The sequence below is a fragment of the Urocampus carinirostris genome, chromosome 9 (assembly GCF_059441175.1).
Source record: "Urocampus carinirostris isolate Australia breed hairy pipefish chromosome 9, RoL_Ucar_1.0, whole genome shotgun sequence".
NCBI classification, from domain to species: Eukaryota; Metazoa; Chordata; class Actinopteri; order Syngnathiformes; family Syngnathidae; genus Urocampus; species Urocampus carinirostris.
The window spans coordinates 1,869,760-1,895,850 of record NC_142357.1 but is presented as its reverse complement, the minus strand read 5'-3'; the positions used below and the strand labels follow the sequence as shown (position 1 = coordinate 1,895,850).

Genomic DNA, 26,091 nt, shown 5'->3' with positions numbered 1-26,091 from the left:
AAACTGAATTTCAGATATTGGAAATAATAAGTCACAACCATAACATCAGTCATTATTATCACCAGTGTTGGGCACTTTACTTTAAAAAGTCATTAGTTATAGTTGCTCACGACTTCTTCAAAAAAGTAACTGAGTTAGAAACTGGATTACTTTATAGTAAAAGTGAGTAGTTACCAGGGAAAGCACTATTTCTATTTCTTTCAAAAAAAGTCAAAAAATGTCAAAGAATTTTCTGAACAAATACAAAACACTGCAGATACGTCCTTGACCGGAGTTTACTTGGAGAGTTGGGAAATCTGACTACTATTAGAAAAACTTTTTTTTTCACAGATCGGCTCACTTCCAAACGGCTCTTCAGGTTGTTTTTTGTTGCTTTAATCCCTACATTAACAGTTATTATGTAACATTATGCATATAATGATTTAAAAAGAAGGGGAAATTAAGAAAAATAAACAAAAATGGGAAAAAAAAGAAACAAAAGAAAAATGGAACAGCAAAAGGAAAAAGGGAGATCAACGAAGGTAATAATAAGAAAATAATAAACTTTCTATTTTTATACAAACACATTAACACTGAAGAACACAATACATTAAATTAAACCATTTATAACTCTACAAATAAAGATTGAATACAAAAATAATTGTAACCTTTTCATGCCCAACAAATTTAAGATCAACAACACTGAATCCCCCAAAAATGCATATTTACCCATCACAAGAGAAATAAAAGCTTGTCGGAGGGAACCAGCTGTTGGTCATTTCCAAGACTCAGAGATGTTTTTTGTTTGCAAACGACACGAGTCGGTTGCTGTCAAAACTTAGCCTTCCTTCACATTTTCTTTTGGGGCGTTAGTAAATACAATATCCGTAATCGCTATCTAACTATGTGGTGGTCGCTTTTTTAAATGGGGACATGATCCAAAAAGACGCGACGCAAACAACTCGGAGGAAAGCAAGAAATCACGCTGCTGAAGACATCCTCAGGATTTCAGGGTCACGCCACCATTAGGGTTCTGTAGCCAAAGTATCGCACGGCTTTTGACCGTCAGTAACGGTAACAGCGTTGCAAAGGCAGAAAGAGCAATTAGTTAAATTACCCTGTTACTGAAAAAATAAAGGCGTTACGTAACACTGTTATTTCCCAGCATTTATTATCACGACCTGATCAGTAATGGTGTATTCTTGTTCTTTCTTGCGGGGGAGGCTATACCTTAAGCTTAACATTTACCTCTTTATTCGCAATAGAAAAACACAGGTAAAAACAACGATGCACACAATATACATATTTCTTTTAAAGGAAATGTGCATTTTTTGTGAAAAGCAACTGGAGAAGGATCTTAAAAATGAAGCATGCAAGGATATGATATTTAACTTTTGGATCACTCCATAGCAGGGGGTCTTCAAGCCTTTTCACGCGGAGCCCTACTTTTTGTTACTAATTATTGCAAAGGGCACCCAGTTTGATATGCATTTCTAAAAAAGCAACCTAGCTCAATGGCTTGCTAAATAGCTAAAAAGGTATCTGTATGGTTAGCCAAAAAGGTAAATCAAAACAAAAAACTAAAAGGAAACTAGATAAAATAGTAAAAAGCCATGTAATTAGCAGGATGGGAAGCTAAAAACAAAGCTAGATAGCTAACTCGAAAGGCGGCCAAAATTTAGCTTCATAACTAGCAAAAAAAGTATAAAAAAAATGTATCGTCATGTAGCATGCAAAACATTTTAAAAAAATAGCTAAATAGCATGTAAAACATGTAAAAAGCTAGCTAAATAGCTTGCTAAAGCTAAAATGGTAGAAAGACACCAGGCTACAAAGCTTAAAAGGTAAAAATAAATAAAATGATAAAATGTCATTTAAATAGCCAAACAGAAAGCTAAAAACAAAGCTATATAGCTATCTAGAAAGGAGCCCAAATTTAGGTTGATCATCAGTTAAAAACACCTATTAATTGGAATTAAGTTTGTTGTATTTCCTGTAAAAATGAATCAATAAAAAGATAAATAGGGGAACTTTTCAATGCACAAATTAATTCTCATTCTACTCTCTTATTTGCTTCAAAATAATTATCAATACTTGAATAGATGTTTTTGTCCGTGAGACCCATGACCTGGAATTTATTCAGTTAAATTACTAAAATAACAACTTAACTACTCATGTTATTACTATGTAGTAACTATTTTATTACAAGGTTAATTATTAAAAAACAGGGTTCAATACATTCAGTCAACGAATTAAAAGAAAATTTTTTTTTAATAGAAAATCACAATGACCCAGCACTGGGGAACTATTTACAGAACAGGTCCGTGAGTACCTCAGCTGTGCTTTGTCAGGGACCAGGAAAGGAGGCGGGAACCCAATTGCATTATAGTTTTATGTCTTAGTTTTATTGAAAGAGAGTAAGAGTAAGGCTTGCTTGATAGCTTGATCCGAGGACTGGCGGAGAGCGGGAGCAAGCAAGGTGGGACTGACACATCTGTGTCGGAAGGAGACAGGCGGGAATGCCAAGTCGTTTGACCAGGGCTGGAGATCAGAGGCGATGTCAAGTTCGTAATAGAGGTCGTAGGCAGGCGGCGGGTAGAACAGGCGTAGTCAGGTTCAGAAACGGGTCGAAAAACGGGAATCGTACGGGAGTCAAAAACAGGGGGTCAGGTTCAGAAGACTTGCCTTAGCAGGAGCCAGGGTTCGCAACGATCGGATGCCGGTAACAGGGAGTCGGGGGGTTTAAACAGCGGCGAGGAGCCAATCAGCGACCAGGGCTGTTGGCGCCACCTGGGCAGCCGCAGGTGCCCCGAATCAGTAATCATGACAGAACCCCCCCCCCTCAAGGAACGCCTCCAGAAGTCCCAAAAACAAAAAGTAATCCAACCAGCAAAAAAAGGTAATCCAACAGGTAGAAAAAAAGCAATCCAACAGGCAGGAAAGAAAAATTTCACCCAGAAAAATTCAAAACTCCTACGAGTGAACCGAGGCACCATCATCAGCATCAGGAGGTGGGGCAGAAGCAGGACCCGGAGGAAACCGAGCTGACTGGCAGGCGTCGTAGCCGGGCAGACGGATGTCGCAGACGGGTGAGCAGGCAGACGGACGTCGAGACAGGCTGACGGTCAGACTTCGAGACCGGCGGGAAGGCAGGTGGACGGACGGACATTGAGAAAGGCGGACGGGTGGACATCGAGATAGGCCGGCAGACCAAGCGTCGGGCAGGCAGGTGGACACAGCATCGGGCGGGCAGACGAGCCAGGCTGGCGGGCAGACGGGCCGGATGGGCGGGCAGACGGGCAAGCAGACAAACCAGACGGGCGAGCAGACGAGTCAGACTGGCGAGCAGAAGAGTCGAGCTGGCGAGCAGGCGAGCCGGACTGGCACGCAGACGGGCCGGGATGGCGAGCAGGAGAGCCGGACTGGCGAACCGGCAAGCTGATGAGGACCTCAGATAGATCAGGCGTTGCGGGAGGAGACCTGGAAAGGATAGGATGAAAGGTTGTATGAAAACAGGTTCGTTGGCATTCAGCCCCCCACTCCAGGACCGCCCCTGTCCGCCAGTCCAAGCGAGGGTTGTGCTTAACCAGCCACTGTTGTCCCAGGACGAGCGGTTGACTGGGGGAAGGAAACAGGTAGAAACTAATCCACTCGCGGTGGTTTCCAGAAAGTCTCATCTCCACCGGCTCTGTAATTTGTGTTGCCGTGCCCAATAGATGCCCATTTAGAGCTTGGGCAGGAACTGGGGTTGGAAGGGGAATGCCTCTAAACCCCATACTCCGGGCGAAGGCTGCGTCCAGGATGTTGACCTCCGCGCCCGAGTCCACAAGGGCGGACAGGGATTGGGTTGACCCGGATCTTTGAAGGTGCACCTGGAGCCTTGGCCTTCCGGTCAGGGAGATCGGGGTTTGAACGGAACCCAACCATCCGGTGAGCACTCCCTTTTGAATGATGCAGAATGATGCTCGGTGTCCTTGCCCTCCACAGTACAGAAAGAGGCTCTTGGAGAGACGACGCCGACGCTCCTTGACGGACAGCGACGCGCGATCCACCTCCATTGCCTCTGGTGGGTCTAGTTGAGTTGCAGGTGGCTGCTGGAAATCCGAAGGGGCGCCAGTCCCCTTGGGTAAGCAGGAAACTGGATGGCTCTGGCAGACTCTCTCACTGCGTCGACCCTGGACCTGACGATCGATTCGAGCCGTGAGTGCAATGGCCTTGTCTAGGCTGGTAGGCCGGGCGTGAGACGCCAACTCGTCCTTCATGTCGTCTGCCAAGCTGTTGAGATAGGCATCGACTAACGCCTCTGCATTCCAGTTGCTCTGGCTTGCGTGGGTCCGAAAATCGATCGAATAATCGGCGATTGATCGTCTTCCCTGCTGTATCCTCATCAGAAATCGCGACGCGTCAACTGATGAGGATCCTGTGTCAAATACCTTGAGGATCTCCTGAGCCAGGAGATCAAATGAGCTGAACCTCTCTCAAATTCAGCCGTTCCCCAGAGTCGGGCTCTTCCGGTCAAATGGTTGATAGTGAAGGCCACTTTAGCCGCTTCGGACGCGTAGTTTCGGGGTTGCAGGTCGAAAATGAGTCGGCAGTTCACAATGAATGCGCGAACCTGTGCCGGGTCTCCACAGAACTTTTCAGGTTCGCCCACTCGCGGTTCTGCCGATCCAATGGCAGGAGAGTTCCTGAATGGGATGGGCAGGGCGAGTAGCGCCACGGCGGACGGGGAATTACCGGAGGGCAGGGACGATGCGTGCTGCTGACGAGCAAGAATTTCCGTGAGTGAATCTAATCCTTCTTGCTGGCGTTGAAGCCACTCTTGTTGCCGCTGGACAATTCGAAGGATGGCAGACACTTCACCCGCCATCCGTCAGACCTCCCCCTCAGCCCGACACGAACGCTGCATCTCTCCTTTCGCCGATCGGCGCTCGTAAAAAACTTCCGCTGGGTTCTCTTTCTGGTCCGATCGTTCTGTAAGGGACCAGAAACGGAGACGGGAACCCAATTGCGTTAGTTTCTTCGTTTTATTGAAAGAGAGTGAGAGTAAGGCTTGCTTGATAGCTTGATCCGAGGACTGGCGGAGTGCGGGAGCAAGCAAGGCGGGAGTGACACTTCCTTGTCGAAAGAAGACAGGCGGCAATGCCAAGTCGTTTGACCAGGGCTGGAGATCAGAGGCGATGTCAAGTTCGTAATAGAGGTCGTAGGCAGGCGGTGGGCAGAACAGGCGTAGTCAGGTTCAGAAACGGGTCGAAAAACGGGAATCGTACAGGAGTCAAAAACGGGGAGTCAGGTTCGGGAGACTTGCCTTAGCGATGAAGGTTCGCAACGATTGGACGCCGGTAACAGGGAGTCGGGGGGGTTTAAACATTGGCAAGGAGCCAATCAGCGACCAGGGCTGTTGGCGCCACACGGGCAGCCGCAGGTGCCCCGAATCAGTAATCATGACATGCTTAGGAGCAAGCCTAGTGCCCATGAGCACCACATTGGAGACCCCTGCTATGGAGAATCAATATGAAAGACTTTTAACTAGAAGCTTACATACGTTCTACCTTTTTGTTCTTTTTCATTGTATTTTGTACTTTGTATTTCTAATTGTTTTATATAGTTTTGATGTTACAGGAATTAAAAAACATTTTTCTTTATAAAAATGTCATATTTTTGCACTTTCAAATGAAAAAAATTCACTTACGTTAAAGTAATCGCCATGCCATTTGTCAATTTTTATGGAATTAATTATATATGTAAATCACATCACATGATTCCGATATATTTTAGGCCAGCAGAGAAGACTTACAGGCCCTGAGGGCCAACCACTGCATTAGGCTATGTTGTATCTGTGACTACCCAAAATTTGTGGTTTGAAAAAAATCTTGTTTCAAACATTCTTCACTCACACCATCCAAAACGAGACAATGCCTGTATTAAACTAAGAAATGAATATTTGGTGAAATCTGACATAAAAGTTTTTTTTCACACTGCTCTCTTTTGGGTCAAAGGTGAGATTTTTATGTCACCTACTTGATGTTTGTGTTGCGGCACATGGAAATAATTAAAGTTGTGTAGCCTTTAAAATAAATCAATATAGGTGATTTGTGTTGCATGACCGGATTTGTATTGTACGAAATGAAACACACATACAAATAATATCCAATCTGTGGCATACTGTAAACCAGGGGTGGACAACTGTTTGGAGTGGGGGGGCCACATTGGGTTAAAAAATGTCACCAAGGGGCCCACGTGGAGACCTATCTTATTTTTTCATTTATGAATAAATATACATGCAAACATGTTATAATTTGTGTGGCCCACGGGCCGTATTTTGCCCACTTATGTTGTAAGCCGTTGAAATTCCTCGTGTAAATGGCATGAAACCAAAATAATTCCAAACTGTTTTTCCTGCTAGCTGTGTATGCAGACATAGCGTCTCTGAGAGAGCAAAAAAAAAATGTAATTTTTGCCAGACACTCACTCAACTCCTCATCTTGCACACGCACGCCTGCGCACATGCGCTGCAAGCAGCTGCTGCTGTCTGACAAAGTGATGATGACTGTGTTTTTCCTTTTTCTTGTTTCAAAGTATGTTGGAGCAGATGGCTTGGAGAGGCAACAGTGCATATGGGGAAATGTGCCAAGTGTGTGCGCCTGTGCTTTTAGTTCGCGTGCTTTTGACTGCCCTCTGCCCTTCATGGCGCCAGCTCCACTTCCCTTCTACTCTAAACATCTGGTGTCTGGGACTAAAAAAACGCACACTGGCGTGTTCGCGTGCACACACTCGCACAGGCGCACATAGAGACAGCTTTCTAGCAGTGGTAAAAGGCCTCACAGAGTTTTCAAGGGATAAAACGTAAAGATTGATGATAGTTGTTCTACCTGAAGAACAGTGTTGAACAGGGGTCTTACCAGGACACCCAATGACACACTCTGCCCACCCAAAGAAAACTGAATGTAGTTGTTAGGGCAGTCTAAAAAAAGACAAATAAAAGAAGAAAAAAAATTAAATATAAAACGAAAAGAGAGAGAAAAAATAATAAAGCAAGAAAAAAAGAAAAGGCTTGAAAATAATAAGAAAAGATGAAAAAAATGAGAAAAAAAGAAGAAAAGATTATAAAACTAGAAAAAAGAAGTTAAAAGCATTTGAAAAATTAAACAAAAGAATAAAAGAAAAAAAGGAAAACTAGGGAAAAAAGAAGAAGAAAACAAGCAAGGAAAAAATAAGAAAAATGGGTTAAAAGCAAGAAAAACAAAAGGATAGGAAAAAAGAAACAAAAGAAAAAGAAAAGTGGAAAACCAAATAAGAAAAAATCAGGGAAAAAGAAGTAAAAAGCCAAGGGAAAAGAAGCAAAAGAAGATAAATAAAAAATAAAAGAAAAAAAGAAACAATACAGAAGAAAAAGCAGGGGAAAAACAGGTTCTGGGGTGTCTTTCTGGTTAGTATATTACCACTAGTTATGTAATATTCTGCACAAAATAAACAATAATAAGCAAAACTTTTTAGGGTGGATACTGTTTTAGATGGCTGAGTATTCAACCCTTCTTCCAATGAATAACCTGGTAATAATATAGTATTAACATAATAACATATGTTACAATATTTTAGAAATTTACATCAAACTGGGTGCCCTTTGTGCTAATTGGTAACGAAAAGTGGCTATCAGCTTGAAAAAGGTTGATTTGGCAGAACTCTTTCCTATAATGCTCCATTACAACCTTGTACAACATGGCACCGTGAGTAAAAACAGTGTAATGATGAGATAGGATCTAAGGCTTTATTGTATGTCATCTAGGATTCTTTTGGCCTAATGGTAAGAATTAAGTGATCTAACTGCTGCAAGAGTTTTATTGTGAACTATTGTGAATTTCCCTGTGGGGATGATTAAGTATCTATCTATCTATCTATCTATCTATCTATCTATCTATCTATCTATCTATCTATCTATCTATCTATCTATCTATCTATCTATCTATCTATCTATCTATCTATCTATCTATCTATCTATTTCTGTTGCATCCAATGCCGGCAGATGGGGTCATTGATATTGCTCAATTACGGCGAATTATGACGATAAAACCTTGGCATAATGCACACCCACACTTTGAGTGTGCCAAAGACCCACGGCCCGGGGTAGGTCTGTGGCCCGGTGGTTGCAGACCACTGGATTACAGCATATTGTGATTGCTAGATACTTCTTGTCCTGTGATTGTTTTTTTTTTAGTTGGGATGGTCTGTGGTAGGTTTATTTCATGTTTAAAAGCACCGGCCCTGCAAGAGACTAAGGAAGTTATGTTCAGTCAAATGCAAACAAGGAGGTAAAGGCACTTGGTGAAAGAATATAGAGAGTCCGACTGCCTGTTTCCACCCAGAGACGAAACACACACGCGCGATAAATGAACAAATCATGACGGCTCCTCGGGCGAAAACATCTTGTTCTTTCCAGCCAGTGTGGACTGACGAATGAGGCTTTGTGCAAAAAATGACCGTGCTGTTTTGTGCATTATGCCTCGAGAGCGTTGTACCTCGCACAGCAAGATGAAACATGAGCATGAATTCAAGGATGAGTCTGTCAAGGCGGAGACATTCAAACGCGCAGTGTTCAGGTACGGCAAACAAACACAGACCCCGAAGATATTTGTCACTGCTAAAAACACTACCACCGAAGCAAGCTATCACATTGCTCACTGCATAGCAAAGCACAGAAAACTATTTACTTACTGATGGCGAATATTTTAAAGAAGTGTGTGTGTGCGTGTATGGGTGTGTGCCTTCTGCTTTGCTGCTGTTATTTCAAGTTTTGATATTTTCTGCAACAAGATATCATTGATTTTTGATTGTAGTTTATTGTTAATGAAGAATGGTTGATTCTGGTTAATTCTTGTGGCAAAAAGCTGAAGTCATGGATGGCTACAGGCCTTTCCACTTGTTATTCACATTCATTTTTTAGTTGATAGATGAACAAGAATAGTGGAAGATAAATTAGTCAGTTATACCAGTGTTTTTCAACCAGTGTGCCGTGAGACCTTGTATAGTGTGCAGCTGGAATTTGCTTTCAGATAAAAATTAGGCCATTATTCAGTATTTTTGCAAACTTCAGACGAGGAACTGTAATAGTCATCCATATCAGTAGGTGGCAGTAGATTTTTATATACTTTTTATGTACTAATTATCTGCTTTTGAGGTAGCACAGTACATTTAATAACTTAATTTCTTTAACAAAGCGGTTTAAGATTGCACTGTAAAAAATAAAAACATAAAGCACATCATTCTTTTTTATTTTAAGTATTATTTTCTTCTTTTTATACACTAATTATCTGCTTATGAGGTAGTACAGTGAAATATTTGAGATGACTTCATTTTTGACGGAATGTGTGCCTCAGAACTTTTTTATAAATAAAAGTGTAACTCGGTTCAAAAAGGGTTGAAAAAAGTGTTGAGTTGTACGATTAACCTGTATATCCATGTTGTATATTTGGACTGGTGTAAAATTACAGCTCTGTTGGATATTAAAAAAATGTTGTGCGAGTCATTGATCTTGGTGCGGCACACTGATTTACAAGGAAATTTGAAAGAGGCACTCCACACCAAAATGGTTGCTGACCCCTGGTCTAGGGAATCCAACTGTTTAAAAGATTAATTCCAAAACACAATATAATGCGACCCATAAAAATATGCGCCTAAAAGCATTTCTGCATTGTTCTCTGTGCAAACCGTCTGTTTTGCCACATAATTCCCTTTTACAAATAAACAGATTTGAAAAATTATTTCCAATATAGCCTTTAGCCTCTGAACTTTTGATTGACACCATTCTTGGCCAATAGCACGGCACACAGCAAGCATTAGCCTATAATGGCCTGTATTGATAGCTCCGAATATCTTTAGCCAGTATGAACCGATTCAAATGATGATTGACACATTGGTTAGCCAATTCAATTCTGAAAAGAATGAAACCAGATTTGAAAACAGATTTACACTGTGTTTGAGGGGTTTTGAGTTTTTCCTTACCCTCATGTAGTTTTGGATCAGTGGATGATGTAATAATAGTCTGTAGTTTGCAATAATCTGTGGTCTGTGCAGCCCTTTGAGACTCCTTGTGATTAAGGGCTATATAAATTAACATGACTTGACTTAAGCATACTGCAAAAGTATGTCTGGACGTATATATATACCAAGGGCGGCACACTCCTGCATCACTCACGTTGTCACATAACACCCTTGATCTGCCAGCAACAGTCCCTGAAGGGTGGGCATGATTATATTTACCTACAAATTACAACAAAATGTAATTCTGGGTTCATAACCCTAACCCATCTAAAGCCCCATAGAGATATTCTCCTTACTGTATAAACTTACAACTAGGCCCAATTCTCAACCATAACTATCACCCATGGGGTCTATTTTGTCACGTATTTTGACACAACAAACCTTTCACCAATTGGTTGATCAGTGATGAAGAAAAACATTGCAGTTGATCAGTGCACTTGTCAATCAACCGAATGGTCGAAAACTTAGCTACTTTGACCCGCCCCTCATTTGAATTACATTTCGTTGCAACCAAATATACGACAAAATACACAACTAAATAAATGATAAAATACATGAAAATATACAAAACAATATGAATACCGAAATAGATGACAAAATTAATAAATATATGGATAAATTGTATTTATGTCATATTTATGCACTACGTGGTTTATTTATGCATTCACTTATTTGTTGCCATTTATTTGTATGTATGTATTTATTTATTAATTTATACTTGTATTTGTACGTATGGCAGGCTCGGTCTTGTATGAAAATCTTTGTTCAAGAAAAATATGTAGACGCAAAACGACAACAAAAAACAACTATTTGTTATTCTGATCTCCTTTTGCCCATTTCAACACTAAGCAGGATTGTCTTGGTCTCTGGTAGCAGATGATAAACTTAATCGTAGATAAGTAATATTGTCGCGGTTCACTAGCACAGTGATTTTCAACCACTGTTCCGTGACACACCAGTGTGCCGAGAGAGATCGTCATGTGTGCCGTGAAAAATTATCCAATGCCAATTTTTATTATTTAAAATTTTATAAACATTTTTGAATCATTTTCTGCAAATATTATGTCATTGTCAAGTGTCTGTGCTTTAAAAACTGGTGGTATTATAAATTATATTGTAATTAAACATACTGTTCAGTGTCATTTTATTATGTTTTTGGTTAGTGGTGTGCCGCAAAATTCTTCCAATGTAAAAAACATGCCCTGGCTCAAAAAAAGGTTGAAAAACACTGCACTTGCAAATGTTTACTGCTTGTGGGGAAAGAACTAAGAAAAATGCTGAAATAATTGTTTGTCTTGTTTATTTGGTAAACATAATAATCTTGATAATACAAATGATCTTGGTATTATACATAGTAAATGAATGGTCTGCATTTATATAGTGCTTTTCAAATCACAAAGCGCTTCACAATGTCACAAGTACACAGGGTTGGGTAGGGTTACTTTAACTTGATTACTTTCAATTACTTTTGGATTACTCCAATACCAAATATGCCAACAAAAGACAAAAGAAACTAAATATGAGTAAAATTATGACTCACAACACGTGGTAAGCTTTCTCTCATGTCTTTGATCTCTTTTATCACCGGCAAAACTAACATCAAATGCGACAGAAACAGAATGAAAATAAATCCAAACAACTTGCCAACATGGGCAGCAGGGCAGCGCAGTGGTTAGCGTGCATGAGGCACAGTTCTAAGGTCTTGGGAACCTCTAGTGTGGCTTCAAATCCAGCTACCGGACTTACTGTGCGGAGTTTGAATGTTCTCCCATCTAACAGAGCTGTCATTTTACACCAGTCGGACAATACAACATGGATAGACATTGAAATTGTATAACTGACCGATTTATCTTCCACTATTCTTGTTAATCAACAAACTAAAAAATTACTGTGAGCAACATGTGGAAAGGCCTGTAGACATCTATGCCTTCAACTATTCTTCATCAACAATGAACTACAAATCAAAATCAAGTGATGTGGCAGTGTCTGAAACAAAAAGACAAAAAGTTACCGGGCACTCTAAAAAGTTGCCTGCCCAGCCATAAAGTTGCCTGCCCCATTTTTTACAACTTGAAACACAATAAGAAGACTCATCGCAAAAAAAAACAATTTTTGCTAAGTATTAAGGATTGATAATCAGAATATATAACAGAACAATACTTTAAAATTAAGTTTATTATAAATCTACGTATAACATTCATTGCATGAATATGACATCGCTGTTTTCCATCTGCCATCAGTATGTACCTGTGTTTACTCATCTTCATTTATGCAATGTTTGCTACAAGCCACGTGAACTCCTCTTTCCACAATGCTCTTAATGTATGTTTACGTTTTGTAGCGTCATAAATTTTGCTTCTTTTGAATATTTATTCTGGGGCTGAGGTTTTGGCTTGATTCCTAACCACTTCTCCATTTTTCTTGTGTTCTCTGTGCATCTACTTTTGTTAAGATTTGTCAATTTAAGAGCGCTCTTACTCGTGATATTGCGGTAAGACGTTTTCCAGTGTGTGACGTCATTACGCACGCACCATTTTTCATTTTGCTAATGTTTGATAGCCATGTTGTATTGAATGGAGCCGTGTTCTTGTTTTGCTTGCTGTTGAGGAATAAATATGCTTAAAGGCTGAACCACAATGTCCTGCTTATCTTCTCACGCATAAGGAAACTGCACACTCTGACATATCCTGAACAACTTTGGAAAATTATATGCAAATGCACGACCTTATAACGCTCAGGAAAGTCCGGAAGCACAAAGTCATTCGATGTCTTCTGATCGGCTGCCGAGTATGCAAATTGCTAAATGAACGGAAATTCTGAAAATTCCAAACCGAACGCAGATTTCAAAATCGGAATAAAGCGAACGTTTGATTTGAAAAGAGGTTTTTTTTGTTTCTTAAAAAAGTTGTCGGCCAACCGGGCAGAGACGCTGTGAAAGTTGTGAGCAATTTCATGGCTTTCTTCAGTTGTGGCATTTGTAGCAGTGACAAATGTTTTCAGGGTCTGTGTTTGTTTGCCGTATCTGGACACAACGCGTTTTAATGTCTCTGCCATGTCAGACTCATTGAATTCATGTGCATGTTTCGTCTTGTCATGACGTGTAACACTTGATGTGCGAGATACAACGCTCTCAAGGCATAAATGCACAAACAGCGCGGTCATTTTTTGCACAAAGCCTCATCTGGCCACGCTGGCTGAAAAGAACGATTTCGCTAGGTGAGCTGTTGTAATTCGTTTATTTATCGTGCACAGGTGTTCCTGTGGGTGCGTTAAAACACGGATCCTCCCTCCTCTGCGCGGCGCGGCGCAGACATGCACTCAGGAAGTAGATTAGGCGGGGAGTTACCGTAAAGCATCTAAATAACACAACGCGCAATTGAAAATGTCTAAATTTCACCTTGAAATGCGCATGGAAAAAAAAATCATTATTTTACCGTACACTCGCGTGCCACTGGTTAACCCCTCGCGTGCCACTATTGGCACACGTGCCATAGGTTGTCGAACCCTGGTATAGACCCTTTACAGGTGATGTCATTTTATTGGATCACTTTTGATGAAGACAGAATACAGTGGACTGAAAATGCATGTCTTTGGAATGTGGGAGGAAAACGGCGGAAACCCACGCAAGCACGGGGAGAACATACAAACTCCGCACAGTAAGGCCGGGAGCTGGATTTGAACCCACGCAGAGACCACGACCTCAGAACTGTGCCGCACACGCGCTAACCACTGCAAAACAATTTTCCAATCTTCCCAGTACCATTAAAAGAAGAAAATCCAGCGCTGGCCAAAAGAATGGGAGCCCAAACTTTAGTATCTCTAGCCCCAACTTTATTTTGGAACACAAAATTCGGTTTAAAACCCTAACTTGCGCCAGATCCCGAGCTACTAACCCGAGCCCTACACCTAACCCTCGCTGTAACACTGCCCCCACCCCAGATCAAACCATAACCCTAGCTCTAAAACTATTTGGGATGCCTACATTCAGTTTAGAACCATAATATGGAGCTCAGCTTCAGGTTCCTAACCCTCAACCTACACCTAATAATAAGCATAACCCTAGCGCCAACCCTTTTTCAAAACCCTTAATTCGGACTTGAAGTAGTTTAAATATTAGAGGACGAAAAAAATACCACGCTGCAGTAAAAAGTTTGTTGTCCAGGATGAGGTGCAAGTGCTGATCAAGGAAGAAAGAGTCAGCACAATGGTTGGAATGCTGAAACCTGGTCAGGAAGTGAACGGGCAGCAGACTATATTCACATGGCTTAAGCCTGGCGAGCGAATGAAGGGTTTTTTTTTTTGTCCATTATTATTTAACCCAATAATATTCTACTACTAGAATTGGTATTTTCTTTTCAGTCAGAGGCACTATTTAGTAAGGATTGACTGTATCATGATAAGCCAAGTTACTGCACACCCCCAAAGAAACAAGTCTTTTTTATATATTATTCATACACAAGGCACATCAAATTGAGACTACTGTAAGAGCTACCATGATGATTTCTGCATAATCGTTGGTTTCTTTATACACTTGCGGCATGCAATAGTGCAATGATTGATCAGTTAAAGAAAGTCGCTGATTAGATTCACTAAACATTTTTTGCAATGATAATTGAACCTGTGTCGTGGTGGTAAGGGTGCTCACATTTTCCTACTAGAGCACTGATGATATATGAAAAACTTATGAGACCTTATCTCAGTTTCACACTATTTTTACGGTGCCAGAAACACAAAATTTAACAGTCTGTTTTGTTCTGCACTCTGATAGGTTAAACAGTCTCTCCACTTATTCATTATACACTGGTATATACATCTGTGCCATCACCGCCCATGACTAGCTTTTGAATCCCGTTGCGAATTGGGCCAGTGATAATCGTCTATTTTAATACCGTATGACCTTATCCGCCATATTCTGTTATATATAAGGCTCACTTTCAAATTTCTGACCAATTTGGGGTTTTTAGGTCAGAAAATACCGTACATTAAATGCATTTTCAATGAGTGAGAAATCTCACCTTCCTCTTCTTGCTCCGCCCCTCAGCCTGCAGGGTCCTTGTGCACTGCTCCACGCACTGCGAGAAGCTTTGACTGCCATGTTCGGGACTGTAGTCCTGCTGGGCCAACTGAGCCAGGGAGAGGATGTAGTTGCATGCTATCCGTAATATAGCCAACTTTGATAGTTTCTGTCCATAGGAGTAGCAAGGCACCTACAGTTAAAGCATAAGACAGTGATACATTTTAAATAGGAGATTAGGGGACTTAAGATAAATCAAACTCTGCTCGCATGCAATGTTCCCTGTAATCTTCCACGGGTCTGAGCGTTCACACAAAGTCTGTGAGCCTCGCTTGAGACCAGGGTGAGCATCATTAATCCCAAATGTGGCAAACAAATCATTAGCAAACATCTCCCAAACCTAAGGCACAATTAAGTAACATTTTGCTGAGGCTACGGCAAGAGTACAATTTTTCACATATTAATGAATTAGCTAATATCCTATTGGCCCACAAATATCAGTTGTTTTTAAAACAACTTTGACATTTAAAAAGTACATTTTGTTATGCAACACAGCATACCTGGAGAAAAAAAAAAGAATCTGTCTGGGACAGGAACCAAAAATGTTGAAGGAAATCTTCAAGTGGTTTGAAGCCCAGAGACAAAATGGATATGGAGTGTCTCAGATAGGTGTTAATTTGCAAGCTCCCTAGATTGCACAAGCTAAAAGGTATGAAGGGTTCACTGCTTCCACAAGTTGGTGTATGCATTTTCTTCTATTTATTTTATTATGTCGCTATTTTAAAGTAGGTTTAAGGGGTTTATATGATATTTAAAACAAGATCCTTACTTTTAGGGTTATGTGTCACTTCTGGGTGTCAGTACATCACCAAGAAACTAATTAGTTTTACAATTTAATGTCATTACAGATTAAACCTGCCTATAATACTTTTTTTTTGAAACTTCAAAGCGTCTGAGACCTTGTAGAGCAGGGTTGACAAAGTCATTTGTCATGATTTGCCCATTGCTATCACCAGCGCTCACTCGTTTAGCCCCAGCTGCCATTCATTTCCTAATTAATTCTCCTATTTAAACACGTCATTCTCATTCACTCCTTGTCAGTCCGTCAGCAAACCTCCACACATGCAAGGCAAGCATTTTACTCTGGCTCCCTCTTCCTGTTTCCTGCTCATCCATCCCTAGCTTCCCGATCATCTCCGGTTACCTGACCTGTCCTGATCTCCGACCACGCTCCATTCTCCCGTCCCGGCTGCTCAACTTGCTTCCGCCTACAAAGGCTCCATCGAACCACTCCTAAATGAATTTAACGCTACCCTGGCCAATGCCCTGGATTCAGTTGCGCCCATCCGGCATAAATCACGACCTAAAAGACGCACACCTTGGTTTAATGATGAAACTAGATCCCTTAAACGAGAATGCAGGAAATCTGAAAGAAAATGGCGCGCTACCAAGCTTGAAGTTTTCCATCAAATCTGGTGTGATAGTTTGTTGAAGTATAAAGCGGCCCTGGCCTCTGCAAAATCAGCCTACCTTTCGAAAGTGATTGCGTCACAAAAGAACAATCCCAAGGTCCTTTTCGACACTGTAGCATCGCTAACAAGGCAACAGACTATCCCAGATAGCTCCACCCATTCTGCCCACGACATAATGGTCTTCTTTACTAAGAAGATCCAAAGCATACAGGAAGAAATTGCTAAAGACAGTATTAATTCAACACATACTAAAGCACTCAAATCTCTAGATGCACGACATGGTGGCTGTCTAGGTATTTTGTCCCGTTTTAGTGAACTGTCACTCGAAAATCTTAAACAGATGGTGAATATGGCCAAACCGACGACTTGCCAGTTCGACCCACTTCCAGGTTCACTTATCAAAGGTCTCTTTGGCGTTCTTGCACCTTCAGTTCTAAATATTTTAAACATATCACTCGCCTCAGGTGTAGTTCCAGCTGCTTTTAAGTCCGCTGTCATTAAACCCACACTGAAACGACCCAACCTAGATCCAGAAAACTTATGTAATTATAGACCTGTGTCAAACCTACCGTTTCTTTCTAAAATACTTGAAAAAGTAGTGGCACAGCAGCTGAATGATTTCATGTCCGAGAACAATCTCTTTGAATCAATGCAATCAGGATTCAGGGCTAACCACTCTACTGAGACAGCTCTGATTAAGGTAACCAATGATCTCCTACGGGCAATGGACTCGGGCACATCATCACTTTTGCTGCTGCTGGACCTTAGTGCTGCATTTGACACAGTGGACCATATTATCTTGCTAGAACGGTTGGAAAAATGGATTGGTCTCTCAGGAAGCGTCCTATTATGGTTCAGATCCTACCTCTCAGATAGGACACACTGCGTTAAATATGGCGAATTGACATCTGAGCCATTTAGTGTTACTTGTGGTGTTCCGCAGGGTTCAGTGCTTGGCCCCCTTCTCTTCAGCATTTATATGCTTCCACTAGGTGATATTATTCGTAAGTATAATATCAGTTTCCATTGCTACGCAGATGACACTCAACTCTATCTCCCGATGGAGGAATCTGCCACACTAAACTGTGGAACTTTGGAGGCCTGCCTCACTGAGATAAAAGAGTGGATGTCACTCAATTTCCTGCGTCTTAACCCTGAAAAGACTGAAATGTTAGTTATTGGTCCTTCTAAGTCCCGTGACTTATTCTCTAAAACCGCAGTGAACTTGGACAATTGCCACATCACACAGAGTGACTCACCTAAAAATTTAGGTGTCATTTTCGACCCTGATCTGTCCTTTCAAACACATGTGAAGAAAATTACTAGAACCGCTTTCTTCCATCTCCGTAACATTGCTAAAATTCGTCCTATACTTTCTCAGTCGGATGCGGAAATCATAATTCATGCGTTTGTTACCTCCCGTCTCGACTACTGTAATGCACTACTTTCCAGTCTTCCGATGACCAGACTCAAGAGTCTTCAGCTGGTACAAAATGCTGCAGCGAGGCTTTTAACAAGGACAAAAAAGTACGATCACATCACCCCAATTTTGGCTAACCTGCATTGGCTCCCTGTTAGCCTAAGATGCGATTTTAAGGTTCTCCTACTACTATACAAAATCATACATGGACTTTCCCCCTCATATCTTTCAGATCTGATCTCCCCCTATGTCCCGGCCCGAAGCCTTCGTTCCGAGAGCGCCGGTCTCCTGGTGATCCCAAGAGCCAAGAAGTGTTCCGCTGGTTCGAGAGCGTTCTCCATCCGGGCACCGGTGTTGTGGAATGCTCTTCCCCCTGAGATCCGATCTGCAACCTTGGTGGAAATGTTTAAATCTAGGCTTAAAACTCACTTCTACTCTATAGCATACGAGTAACCTAATCTTATATGTAATAACTTGTGAAGCCCTTAGAGACTAATTGTGATTAAGGGCTATACAAATAAAAATGACTTGACTTGACTTGGCCCTCCGACCACGCTTCGTTCTCCCATCCCGGCTGCCCAACCTGCATCCGCTCTCCGACCACGCTTCGTACGCGAGGGCTTCTTTCTCCACCTGCCCAGCGAGCACCGGATCGCTTTTGTTTGTTTCCCCGCGCCTGACTCCCTCGATTCTCCAATAAAGCATTGTGTGGAATTTTACGCGTTTGGTTCTACTGCTTGTTCCTGTCGTATCATTTTATCAGGGGGCCACATGCTAGAAAAAAAGTCTCAAGGGGGGCACAAGTGGTTTGGTAAAAAATAAAAAGACAGAGGGGGAGAAAAAAGAGAGAGAAGGGAAGAGATAGAGAAATGAAGAGAGGCCACTAGAGAGTAAAGAGGGAAATGGGAGAGGAAGAGAAAGAGAGGGAAAAGACAGAAAGAAAGATTGAAAAAGAAAGACAGAAATAGAGACAAAGAGAAGGGAAAATGTGTTAAAAGTGAGAAATAATAAAGCGTAAAGAGACAGAAAGACAATAAAAGAGAGAAATAGAAAAAAGAGAGAGGGTGAGAAAGAAAGACAAAAAAGGAAAGAAAGAGTGTGAAAGAGAGAAATAAAGATAAGAGAGAGAGAAAGAGAGTGTTGTAAAGAGAGAAGAGAGAGAAAGAAATACAGCTCCAGTTGCTTTGAGAGTGGCACCAGGCTTTAGTGTCATTGCCACTCAAATGTAGAGTATTCAACAATGTAGAGTGTTCAACGTTTGGTCAGAATCTCGGTTTGCAATGTCAGAACATTTTTAAACAATGTCAAAACCTGTGAGGTGAATACTGTGTTTGAAGTCAATCACATTGATACGTTATTTGACTGATAATCCTGGAATGGGAGGTTGGGTACGGGGGCGTTGACTTCATTTGCACATTCACGATTGCCGTCACAACTCCATCACAGGGGGTCCGCCCCTCCTGGGAGTACGGAACCCAGAGCTGGTACACGACTCACCTCGCAGTCTGATTTTGGCCAGCCACACGGCAGAAGCGATGTACTAACAGTGGGAACTGGACCAAGGCCCGTTCCCACTGGCCGGTCCTGACCAAGTTTCAGCTCAATGGGCAGCCTTGCCAAGTCAGCAGCCAGGCTTGATCAAGCTAGTAGCCAAACCAGTGGGACAAAGCCAGCGACCTCAGAGAAGCCTCAAGCCACTAGCAGTCAACCTCAGTCAACCTCTTCTTCAACAATCTGCATCCTGTGGTCCTCGTCCCAACCGGCTCACAGGCCTACCAGGATCCACATCACTCTACAGCCGAGGACATTAAGACTGGGCCGTGATCTTCATCGATGCAGAACATCTCATTGTTGATAGGTGTTGGTGTGAAATTAAAGGGGGAACTCTATCAAAACACAATAATGTAATAATCAAGCCAATGTTGTTGTCCATCCAAATGGCGCCAGTTTAAGTTCTCAACTTCTGTTTTTGTTTTGTTTTATTTTCTTATTTTTGTTTTGTGTTATATTCAAGATTCTTCAGTAGATGATTAGTCAAAGAAAAGTCCATATATCCAAGAGTGCGCTTGTGTCTTGTTTAAGGTATATTGAACAATCAAAACGTTTTTCACATATGAGGTGCTCCAAAAAGGCAAGACCAGTTTTAAAAGAATAAACTCGGCTCTTTGATTCAATTGGTCAATAAATTGTTTGTTAGAATGATTTATTTACCACCCATATTCGCTACACAAACTTATTTAAAACTGCAGCTTGTTTCCTGTTGCTCTTCACTGAGCGTTGTCCCACAGGCCGTATTAAAACCATTATCGGGCCTGATCCAGCCAACGGGGCGTGTGTTTTACACCTTTGTTATAGAGTATGATGTGACAGTAAACAGCCAGTCACGATTAGATAAGCGTCCTAACTGCTCATTGGTTTACAATTGTGGCATAATGTACCGCTACTTGCTTTTTGTATCGCCAAGAACAAACTGACCACTTGACGGAATTCAACTGATCATTTTCAACTGTTTTGCTTTGAATGACATAAGGAGGACAATGTTGGAGCAGATTTAACAACGTTGTCGCTATCGTTACAGCTTGCTAAGAACATTTTTGAGCATTTTGTTAGGAAAATGGTACTTGCCAATTTTACGAGTTTATTGTGAGTAAGAATTTGGCAATGATGTCGGTAACACAGTGTACGCCAGGGGTGTCAAACTAATTTCAGCTTGGAGGCCACATGGTAGAAAAATATTCTTACAGGAGCCGGACTAGTAAATCAACAGCATAAGAAGGGTGCCTTAGCTGGAGGGCTGGGGTCTTTCTGAGGCTCACAATTAAATTGTATGTAGATAGACTAGTACAGAATATAATATAATAGAATAGAATAGACCTTTTTTTTCATTGTTACAAAATGAGTTGAACATGTTGTAACAATGAAATTGGACATTGCACTCCAGTTACACATCTAGACTGTCTAAGATAAAAGATGAAAAAAAGATAAAAAGATAAAAATAATTTGGATATATATATAGGAGCACAAAATATTTACACAAGAAAATGTGGGCATGTAGAAGATATTTACATTGGGTGTTAAATAGGTATGCACGATTTGATTAGAAAATTATAGTTGGGGTTTTTTCCTCAATGTTTTCCTTTCTCTAAGATTTAATCTATTGTAGTGTTTATTAAATGAAATAAAGTAAATATCAAATACAATTTCTAGAAAGGAGCTAAAGCATCTTTTAAGGAGCTGTACGAAATTCAAAACTATTCTACTCGCCGACGCCATCTTCTGGCAACCTCGTCAGCTCGTTCACGATGCATGTACAAGCACATGCATTTCTTAGACATGCTAGAAGAAACTCATGTTTCTTGAGGTTCCAATTGGTATTTGGACTTTACTTCAAACTGTCCTTTACTTACTTTCACTATTTTCAGCCCGAACTAACAAATAGAAACCCCCAAAAAACAGAACGAGCGTGAAGTCACAATCCCCTGCCCAACAGCTGTCAGAACCAGAAAAGATACAGGACCCAATCGCGTGACGTTCTCACACAAGCTTTTTGCTTCATGGGAAATGGGGAATCATGCACGTTAGGAAGCCGGTCTGGCGTGGAAGGACCGGACGCCAGAGGCCGCCGAGATCGATAACAAATCAGGGTAACAAAAATAAACAGAAGAAACTAGACGGGAACCAAAACTGGAGAAACTAACCAACAGGACAAGAACAGACGGAAAACAAAAACTGGAACCCGAAATTAAACAGTAAAAAAATAAAGGGGAACAATACCGGACTGCAGATATCACAGGAAAACAGGACAGAACTCACGTCTTGTGGGGCAGAAGTTGGTTGACAGGAAAGAAGGACAGAACCCACGTCTTGTGGGGCAGAAGTTCGTTGACAGGAAAACAGGACAGAACCCACGTCTTGTGGGGCAGAAGTTTGTTGACAGGAAAACAGGACTGAACCCACGTCTTGTGGGGCAGAAGTCCGTTGACAGGAAAACAGGACAGAACCCACGTATTGTGGGGCAGAAGTTCGTTGACAGGAAAACAGGACAGAACCCACGTCTTGTGGGGCAGAAGTTTGTTGACAGGAAAACAGGACAGAACCCACGTCTTGTGGGGCAGAAGTTTGTTGACAGGAAAACAGGACAGAACCCACGTCTTGTGGGGCAGAAGTTTGTTGACAGGAAAACAGAACAGAACCCACGTCTTGTGGAGCAGAATTTGTTGACGGGCTGACACTGAAGCAAGAGAGCGCTGAACTTTATATACAAAGAAAGTCAATCTCTGAACGAGCCGCAGCTGGCACAACACGGGCGGGGCCAATTGGGCACCATGGCAACCGTGACACACACCGGCATGGCCAATTGGGCACCACGGCAACCGTGACACACATGGGCGCGGCCAAGTGGGCGCCATGGCAACCATGACAACAGCTTTGCTAAAGTTAAGATGAAAACAGATAAACACAGTGGGGGAAAAAAGCATAAGGGCTCTTTGAACTCAGTTGGGAATTGTCAAAACATACTTAATAGAGAAAATATTCCTCTTAACTTTTTTAGGACACGTCTAAGGACACAAACCACCTTTCAGCTTCTGCAAAAACACTCTGTGCTACCTTTTTTAAATTTCGTATTGCCTTAAACAGCGCCCCAGTGACTTTTATTTCAAATAAAATAATGTCGCTGATAATTTCATCAATGTTCTCTGGTTCATTAACACTAGTCAGCAAATACAGCTACAGTGGGTGCATTGCGAGTGAACATTTTTAAAACTGCAAGTCATTGTTTGATGAGATAAAGGTAATTTTTATCTTGTGCTTTTCACAGCATTGCCTTGCGGGCCACATAAAATGATGTGGCAGGCCACATTTGACCCACGGGGCATGAGTTTGACGCGTGTGTCCTAAATTCTGTAGAAAACTAATTACAGTGAATTTTTTATTGTACAGGGCGGCACGGTGGTTGAGTGGTTGGCGCGTCCACGGAACAGTTTTGAGGTCATGGGATCAAATCCAGCTACCAGCTTTCCTGTTCAGAGTTTGCATGTTCTCCTCGTTCTTGCATGGGTTTCTTCCAGGCACTCCGGTTTCGGCCCACATTCCATGAGCGAATGAGTTGTCTGTGTGTGTGTGTGCCCTGCGACTGGCTGGCAACCAGTTCAGGGTGTCCCCTGCCTACTGCCCGAAGACGGCTGTGATGGGCTCCAGCACCCCCGCGACTCTACTGATGATAGGTGGTGCAGATGATGGATGGATGGATGTTTATTGTACAAGCTCGAAGCTTCAGTTGCACAATAGAGTTGGTGCCTCGTAAGCTCACCAGTGCTGGGCCATTTTCAGTGGTTGATTGAGTCCATTCAACCCTACATTCAATAATTTACCTAATAATAACATAGTAACAATATAGTAATAGCATAATAAAGTATTATTTTAGAATTGCATATTAAACTGTGTGCCCTTTGCGTAAATCAGTAACAAAAAGTAGCTCTCACCTGTGAGAGGGTGAGAAAGAAAGACAAAAAAAGGAGACAGGGTGGGAATTTTTGTGAGGTTTGTGTGTGTGTGACAGTGTCAATGTGACTGGGTGTGTTTAATTGAGCGTTTTTGGAGTAAAGGAGCTTTGTCCAAAGTCCGGCCCGCGGGCCAGTTACGGCTTGTTTTCAATTTTTTACTGGCCTCTTTCATAGAATGAACAACATGTGGTCCACCGTTTATGTTCACCGCAGAAAAAAAATAATGTGCACAAAAAAACTTCATGCCCAGGGCTTTCTGTGAGGATTTTAGACCACCCCATTTCTGACATGGAGACGGTCAATAAAAAAAGGCAAGTTGAGGGTGATGGCCAAGAAAAATGGAAATTGGAGTGTTTTTTAACCGAAATCCGAAGCCACCATCTGTCTATGTCACGGAGTGGAAGGGGTGACCGGACCAGAACGGAGGCAGGAGGCAGGAAGGGAGAACTCAATTGCGTGACGATTCAAAACTTTTATTTACCAAAATAAAAGTTGTCCATAACTCAGGGACAAGACAGAACAAACAGGTTTTAACAAAACGTGCAAACACAGGCTTCTTCCAACTCAACAAAACAGGACAAGGCATAACAGATCGGACAATGTGTATATAATGAGCCAGCACCCGCAAAGCCCACAATCCAGCCTTAAATAGCAGACACGCAATTAGTTGAACTGCTTCAGCTGGTGCCCAGGGGGCGGGGCAGACCGGTCGCCAAGGTGACCATGACAGAGCCCCCCCTTTAAGGGACAGCTCCCGAGGTCCCAAAAAGAAAAAATTACTACCTCGCGCCCCGGAATGGTTCAACGCTCACGATTGGGGCAACCCCGCTCCCTCCTCCGAACACGCAGGAACGGGAAGAGGCAGGTGCCATCTGCGTCGGGCGGATCGGAATCGGCGCTCGGCAGGGGGGGGTCCGGCGGGCAAACTGGACAGGCGAAAACAGACAGGCAGAACCGGCGAGAACAGGACAGGTAAACAAGGGAGTCGGACAGGCAGAATCAGGGGAGTCGGACTCAGGACAGGCAGATTCAGAAGAGTCGGACTCAGGACAGGCAGATTCAGAAGAGTCGGACTCAGGACAGGCAGATTCAGAAGAGTCGGACTCAGGACAGGCAGATTCAGAAGAGTCGGACTCAGGACAGGCAGATTCAGAAGAGTCGGACTCAGGACAGGCAGATTCAGTAGAGTCGGACTCAGGACAGGCAGATTCAGTAGAGTCGGACTCAGGACAGGCAGATTCAGGAGCGGCGATTCAGACAGGACAGGCGGAATCAGGACAGGCGGAACCAGGACAGGCAAGACAGTACAGGCGGAATCAGGACAGGCAAGACAGTACAGGCGGAATCAGGACAGGCAAGACAGGACAGGTGGAATCAGAACAGGCAAGGCAGGACAGGCGGAATCAGAACAGGCAAGACAGGACAGGCGGAATCAGAACAGACAAGACAGGACAGGCGGAATCAGAACAGGCAAGACAGGACAGGCGGAATCAGAACAGGCAAGACAGGACAGGCGGAATCAGAACAGGCAAGACAGGACAGGCGGAATCAGAACAGGCAAGACTGGACAAAATCAGTACAGGCAGACTGCAGGCAGGCCGGAGAGTCGAACAGGCAGGCAGGCCGGAGAGTCGAACAGGCAGGCAGGCCGGAGAGTCGAACAGGCAGGCAGGCCGGAGAGTCGAACAGGCAGGCAGGCCGGAGAGTCGAACAGGCAGGTAGGCCGGAGAGTCGAACAGGACAGGCAGGCCGGAGAGTCGAATAGGACAGGCGAAAACAGGACAGGCGGAGTCGGACTGGCAGGCAGCAGAGTCGGGGTCGGAGTGGCAGGCCGCGGAGTCGGAGTGGCAGGCCGCGGAGTCGGAGTCAGACTGGCAGGCGGCGGAGTCGGAGTCGGACTGGCAGGCGGCGGAGTCGGAGTCGGACTGGCAGGCGGCGGAGTCGGAGTCGGACTGGCAGGACGGGGAGTCGGACTGGCAGGACGGGGAGTCGGACTGGCAGGACGGGGAGTCGGACTGGCAGAACGGGGAGTCGGACTGGCAGGACGGGGAGTCGGAATGGCAGGCGTCAAATCCTCCCGGGACCCCATTCAAGGCACAGCATAGGCCACGACGGGCGGGGCCGTGGTTCGAACGGGCAGGGAAGGATACCTCAATGGGTGCTTGCCAAACGGCGTCCTCCAGCTCTCCCCAAATCGCGCAGGGATCGTTCGCTGAGTTCAAATGTTGGCTGGCTCATTCTGTCACGGAGTGGAAGGGGTGACCGGACCAGAACGGAGGCAGGAGGCAGGAAGGGAGAACTCAATTGCGTGACGATCCAAAAGTTTTATTTACCAAAATAAAAGTTGTCCATAACTCAGGGACAAGACAGAACAAACAGGTTTTAACAAAACGTGCAAACACAGGCTTCTTCCAACTCAACAAAACAGGACAAGGCATAACAGAACGGACAATGTGTAAATAATGAGCCAGCACCCGCAAAGCCCACAATCCAGCCTTAAATAGCAGACACGCGATTAGTTGAACTGCTTCAGCTGGTGCCCAGGGGGCGGGGCAGACCGGTCGCCAAGGCGACCATGACAGCCTAAGAGACTGTGGCTGTTTTCAAAGAATATAATATCACATGGCACTGCCAGAAAAAAACATGCAGACTACAAAAAGCTAA

General features: G+C 43.0%; 1 protein-coding gene across 10 annotated transcripts in view; it reads right to left on the bottom strand.

The window, feature by feature from the left end:
- The window catches only part of atoh8 (atonal bHLH transcription factor 8), a 76,741-nt gene that overhangs the window by 44,536 nt on the left and 6,114 nt on the right, over positions 1-26,091 (bottom strand). For 9 of the 10 annotated variants that reach the window (XM_088344145.1, XM_088344146.1, XM_088344147.1 and 6 more), the window contains exon 4: positions 15,033-15,224. In XM_088344145.1, the coding sequence (XP_088200271.1) occupies positions 15,033-15,224 (192 nt within the window). Of the gene's footprint in view, positions 1-41; positions 3,460-15,032; positions 15,225-26,091 lie in introns of those variants that run through there. The other variant, XM_088344155.1, reaches the window with a different exon arrangement.